The sequence below is a fragment of the Myotis brandtii genome, unplaced genomic scaffold, assembly GCF_000412655.1.
Source record: "Myotis brandtii unplaced genomic scaffold, ASM41265v1 scaffold500, whole genome shotgun sequence".
NCBI lineage: Eukaryota > Metazoa > Chordata > Mammalia > Chiroptera > Vespertilionidae > Myotis > Myotis brandtii.
In genome coordinates, this window is record NW_005369062.1 from 1,936,272 (window position 1) to 1,942,828 (window position 6,557).

At 36.9% G+C, this 6,557-nt stretch overlaps 1 protein-coding gene across 3 annotated transcripts in view; it reads left to right on the plus strand.

The window, feature by feature from the left end:
* Positions 1–6,557, plus strand: part of LOC102263962 (phosphatidylinositol 3,4,5-trisphosphate 3-phosphatase TPTE2-like) — a 103,088-nt gene that overhangs the window by 553 nt on the left and 95,978 nt on the right. For 2 of the 3 annotated variants that reach the window (XM_014548309.1, XM_014548310.1), the window contains exons 2-5: positions 1,376–1,495; positions 3,130–3,229; positions 3,369–3,432; positions 4,189–4,253. In XM_014548309.1, the coding sequence (XP_014403795.1) occupies positions 1,376–1,495; positions 3,130–3,229; positions 3,369–3,432; positions 4,189–4,253 (349 nt within the window). The remainder of the gene's footprint in view (positions 1–1,375; positions 1,496–3,129; positions 3,230–3,368; positions 3,433–4,188; positions 4,254–6,557) is intronic. The other variant, XM_014548311.1, reaches the window with a different exon arrangement.

Consider the following 6,557-nt stretch of genomic DNA (forward strand, 5'->3'; position numbering starts at 1 on the left):
CCGGGTCGGGTCCCACACGAGATGCCCGGATGGAGGCCCGGCAGGCTGGCCGATCGCTGCTGCACCGCCTGGCTGCCCTGGGTTGGGTTGCACATGGACGCCCGCCACCCCAGGTTGCAAATAGCAGGCCCAGATGGTGGTGGGGCAGGTAGGATGGCGCTGTCCCGCCCTGCCTGCAGTATGCAAATTAGCCGCCATCTTTATTGGCGGTTAATTTGCATATTGTGCTGACTAGCCAATGGGAGGCATGGCAGAGGTACGGTCAATTACCATGTTTGTCTATTATTAAATGGGAGGCGTGGCAGAGGTACAGTCAATTACCATGTTTGTCTATTATTAGATAGGATTGGGCTCTAAAATTATTGTTGCAACTGGTCCTCTAGTCTCTGACAGTGTATTCTAGATGGTTTCTTCAACAAGTAAACCCCTTTTGGGTTTGCAAAATGGAGCCAGACAGGAATGTGTCTACATACAAAATATTAAGAGGAACATGTATGTGAAACATTTGTATAAATATTAATATTTCATTAATAACTGAATCTAAATAAAAGCTGACAGTATGTTAAATAGAACATGAACAGCCCCTACCTCAGTTAAAAGAAAAACTTTTGTCAAGGTCACAGGAGATCTGAGGCATGGTTATTCCATCAGCTTGGTACTGAGGCAGCAGCTGATTTTCTCTGCTTTCTGAGAAGGTGCATAGAGTGAGCCACGCCTTGGAGTTTTATTGCTGTGGGAGTTAGGGACTAAATTCCCCAGCCTTCTCCTTTCCTTGTGAACTATCCTAATGCCTTTGAGTTAAGGACAGCTGCCCACTCCCAGGTCACTCAGAGGCTGAAAGGGCTACCCAGACTTGGGAAAAGCTTTCTCTGGAGCACCAGTGCCATGGCTGAAGTAGCCAATGTTGGGAGGAAGGTTCAGTGGATAGAAGTTCAGCATTGGTTAGGGATTGCTCTGCAGGTGCGAAGCCAGACGATAAGTTTGCAGGCCAAAGTTGTGGACCCTTCTTCCTCTCATAAGCTCCTGTTGTGCATTCTTCACAGTCCCAGTTGCTCTAAAAGTGTGTCATGTTCAGCTTCTATTGCCCAATAGTACTGCCAAACATCCTCCTTTCTCTTGCACCTATGTGAAGGCAATGCTTGCCTCTTCTTTAATGGTTTGGTTATAGCCCATACTATACTTAAATGGACAAATTGATGCTTTTTACACATATATTAATGAATATTATACCCTTAGTCTAGTTTATAAAATGAATTTTAAATAATTTATTAAAGTAGAATGCTTAATGGGAATGAGTCAAATACTTTGTGTTCTTACAAATATCCCCATCTCTTCTTTGGGGGGCATAAACGTACTTTTTTGTTTTATACTACAGGATACTATCATATTTTTCTGATATACTTAATTCCATGGATGCTGCCATTATTGTAGTGACTCTAATAATTGATTTCAATGATACTTTTTATGACTATGAGATTTTTAAAGATATTCCCAGGTAAGAAACATATGATTCATCTCTCTCAAAGATTTTTTCTTCATTTTCTGTGGCTTTCATTTTGTGTAATCTTTTTAACTTTGAATGTCCTGATTCTGTGCCAGATAAGTTGCTTGAAAATGAAATGTTTAGACTAATTTCCACATACATGGAAACTAAAGACTTGGTAGGTCCAGCGAAGGGTGTACACACTAAGTATCTTTAGTTGAATGAAGAAGATAGAACACCTGAAGAAAAAACTAGGGACTTTACCTCTGTAGTAACTTCAACTTCTCCACATTTTTAAATTCACACTATTAGAATTTGAGCTTCAACCACAAATGACACATGAAATTCCTAGTTTTTTCTACCAGAGAATATTGATTTGAGCATATGCAAAATTTTAATGACTCCAATGATGATTCTCTAAAGAACAGCAAATGGAACATAAAACTAGATGACATGGGTAGCAATACAGAGGTAAAATTTTCAGGATAGTGTATTTAAAATTAAGAAAGCTGAGACAAAGTTAGAACTGTTAGGGATTAGAAAACTAAAATGTGTATGAGACACTGATGGATTTTTCTTTTTGTTCTTCCTCTTCCTACTCTGGTAATGAGGAAAAGAAGAGCAAATGTGTACTGGGATGTAAATGTTGGGTTGGCTCACTAGGCTTATTCATTCATCAAATAGCTTGCTTCTTTCTGCTATCCAGCTTCCCAGGACTTCACTTCAGGTTCCGACATTATTTGACATTATCTGATAGGTTTTAGAGTTGTTTGAAAATAACTGGAGCCAGAATGGTCCTCTGACCAGCAACCTTAGCATCACCTAAGCGCTTGCTAAAAATGGAAGAAGAAAAACACCTCAGGCCCATTCTAGACTTACGGAATCAGTATGTACACTCAAGTTAGGGAAGCACTAGTCCCCACCATCAGTTCTCTGCCATTGTGTTTCTTTCTGACGGTAGGCGGGACACCAGCTAGCCCATTGCGAAGTATCCCAACCTGCTGCCTGCCTGATGTGTTAGCAGCTGTAGAGAACCTCTTTGGAAGAAGAAAAACACCTCAGGCCCATTCTAGACCTACAGAATCAGTATGTACACTCAAGTTAGGGAAGCACTAGTCCCCACCATCAGTTCTCTGCCATTGTGTTTCTTTCTGACGGTAGGCGGGACACCAGCTAGCCCATTGCGAAGTATCCCAACCTGCTGCCTGCCTGATGTGTTAGCAGCTGTAGAGAACCTCTGTTACTGATGGAAGTAACAGAGGTGAACAAGAATCCTCAGTTTGTATTGATGGGAAAAAGACTGAAAAATACTCATCTTAAACCACAAAAGTTAAATCTACAAATTCTAAGTGTCTATCATACAACTATTTCTCTAAACCAGTTTCTCAGCTTCAGCGCTATTGCTATTTGGGATCAGATTGTTCTTTATTATGGGGGCTGCCACTAGATGGGGGGCTGTCACACACAATTGTGACAACCAAAAATATCTCCAGACATTGCCAAATGTCCCCTAGGTGGCTGGGTGGGAAACATGGGGTAGTAGGTGCAAAATTATCCCTTGTTGAGAACCACTGCTCTATACTTAGATCACATTGAGAAAAACATCGTTTCCAAAGCAAAAATTGATCTTTCTAATTTATTGTTAGATTGGTAATTCTCCTTCGGTCTCTACGCCTTATCATTCTGATGAGAATTTTTCATCTGGCTTACGAAGAAAGACAGCTTGAAAAGTTGACCAGAAGGATGGTAAGTGGGCAAAACATGTTTATGGTTCAGAAAAATGTGTTTTAGGAAATACTGGCAAGGGTTATAGGTATCTATATAATGATCTTTATTTTTATGTTGATTTATGTTTTACAAATTAATGATTCTTTTAAATGCTCAGGTTTCAGGAAACAAACGACGATACAAGAAAGATGGATTTGACTTAGACCTCACTTATGTTACTGGTTTGTGAAATTTAACTGTTGATTTACTTAAATTGATTTCACTTTTTTGTGTGTGTAAGTAATTATGTGGGGTTTTTATTGTTGTTGTTCTTGCCTTCTCTAAGCCATGTTCTTTCAAAGCATTGTTTATCCATGAAGAAGTATGCCACTATGGTAGTGTGACATATTTGTAATTTAACCCTGACAATGTTTTTATTGTCATCTCAAATAAGGTCTACTTGGTTACAATACAGGAAGTTGAATGGATTTTCAGATGACTCCATTTGTTTGGTTTAGAATTTATTGAGTAGTTATTCTGGGTCCAAAGGATTCCAAAGAAACCTCTTCTTTTCCTAGAACCCCAGAGAATAAGGTCATTGCTTTGTAGATATCAGGTTTCTGAGTCAGGATCACTGGAAAGCATCCTGGCAGTTCCCAACATCCCTGGAGCCCGGATCTCTCATTTTCCTTTGGTGTTTAAGTAAAAAATAAATTCCCACTACAGGGGGAGCTCCAGACTGAGGTCAACACAAATCTGTTTGCATGTGGCTGGAACCAACTGAGTTGGGAACACAGGGGAGTTTAATGGTCATTGTACTGGATAATTTACTATATTATCTTGATTATCTTGAGGGCTAGTTAGTTTTTTCTATCATTTTCAACCCTGAAAGTTTTTTTTTTCTGTGAAAAAGGAGTCTGGTTATTAGTAAATTAAGTTGTCACATATTGTTTGGCATCTATAATGATATTCATAATAGTGACTATTTTGACTTCCAGAACGTATTATTGCCATGTCATTCCCATCTTCTGGAAAGGAGTCTTTCTATAGGAATCCAATTCAGGTAAGGGTATTGATCTAACAAATGCTCATATTTCTCAGTAACCATAGACTGTGGCCCAAAGATGGAAGTATTTTACTAAAAATTTACTCTTTCAGGTAAAAAATTATAATGGATTGACATTAATTAGCTTTGCTCTGTTGCCCACCAACCAAAAACTTAGTGACATAATAGCAGCCATTGACTTAGCTCATGATAATGTGGTTTGTGAATTTGCATTGGGCTTAACTGGGTAGTTCTGGTGATCACAGACAGGCTCAATTAATCTCAGTTGAGTTAACTCATTTATCTGTGGGCACCTACTGGGCATCTGAGGATTGGTTAAATGGCTCCATGTGATATTTCATTCTCTAACAGGCCAGTGTGGGCTTTTTCATTGTGGCAGTGGCAAGGATCCCACAAGTAGCAAGCAAGAGTGTAGAGCCCCTGAAGATCTAGGCTCAAAACTAGTATAATGTGGCTTCTACCTCATTCTATTAGAAAAGCAAATTGCAAATCCAGTGCAGATTCAAGGAGTAAAAAACAGACTCCATTTCTTGATGGCAGGAATTGTAACATATTGTGACCATATTTTTGTAGTCTATCGTAGGGGGAAAGGGTGGGAATTCTTTAAAGTAAATAAGTAAAACATGTGTTCTTAGGTTGAGATCCAAAATGATAGTAGAGGCATACTGCTTTAGGTTTTGTGGATTAAGTAAACTAATTTCAAAGATAAAATTATGTGTACTATGAAATTTCAATTAAAAGTCATTGTTTAAGAAGCTTGCATAATGTGTGGGTATGTATACATTAGAGCAATTTACAGTATTTATATCTCAATAAAAATATAATATGTAATTATACATAATTATGTGTATGTGTATATGTCTATATTCATACATATATAATTATACTTTTATTGAGGCATATAAAAACTTGTAAGATGTACTGATCTTAAGTGTTTATCTTGATGTAATTTTATATATGTATATGCATGTAACCAACACCTCTATCTAGATATAAAACATTTCATGCTCTTTTTCAGTCAATATCCCAACACACTAAAAGTAATTGCTATTCTAACTGAGTTAGTTTTACTTCTTATTGAATTTCACATAGTGGAATCATACACTAACTACATCTTTTGTTACTGACTTTTTATGTTCAAAATAAGTTCTGTGAGATTCATCCAATATTGTTATGTGTAAGAAGTTCTTTTAATTTATTGCTTTCTAGAATACTGTATTGAAAGTCCAAGCATTCAGTTTACATGGAGAAATTATAACATTATACAGCACCTCACAAAGGCAGCAAATACATTACAGTTTATAAAAGCTACTTTACAAAATGTTTTAAATTTGAATTATCAAAAGGTACAGCTGAAGAAACAGATATAAAACTGGCAACCAGTAATTTTGACTATAGCTTATATGACTTTACATATGTGAATTTGAAAATACTGAGTTTAGGGTAATCACTATGCTTTGTGTCTATATGAAAACTATTAAAGGCCCTGTGCATGAATTCATGTACTAGTGGGGTCCACCTGCTCCAATCGGGGCTGATTGGGCCGGGCTGGCCAGGGAAAGGGGACGCGGGTTAGGGGACAATTTGCATATTAGCCTTTTATTATATAGGATAATACTGCCTGTTGAAGAATGAACAGTATAATACTGATTGTTAAAGAATCGTGTTCAAAATTATTTAATTCTCTTCAAAATGTCATACAAATTATTATGTTTTTTTATGTGCCATTAAATCTTCACTCATTTAGCTCAAGTACATTACTAAAGTAATATATTAAATTTTCCACTGCAGTGGTCTTTCACACCATTGACATTTGCATACTTTAGTATAAATTAGAAAGAAATGTGTGATATTAACAAATGTTCAGAAAAGCAAGCAAAAGGTCAATAAACCTGCCAGGTTCTTTGAGATAGTGTCATGTCAGCTTCATAAACATTCATTCTGTAAAATAGTCAGCTAATGTTTGAACACCATTTGCAAGATAAAACACATTTTCTCATAAATAATGAAGTCTTTTTATCAAGCACTAAAAAGTATACAAAATAATTTGAATTTGAGCAAGTCCTGGAATGTGTTCAGCCTAATATTTAAACAGACTTGTTTCCACGGTTTCACAAGGACAAGATTTTAAATTGCTCAGAAGAGTTAGAAACTGCCTTGAGAGAGATGAACACAATCATTACCAATAGAAAAAGTAACCATTGTGTTTATCTCTTAAGAGACAGAAAAATGTAACATTTTCCCCTTAGAATTATATGTATACAACTATATATAATATATAACATGTAATAAAAATATATT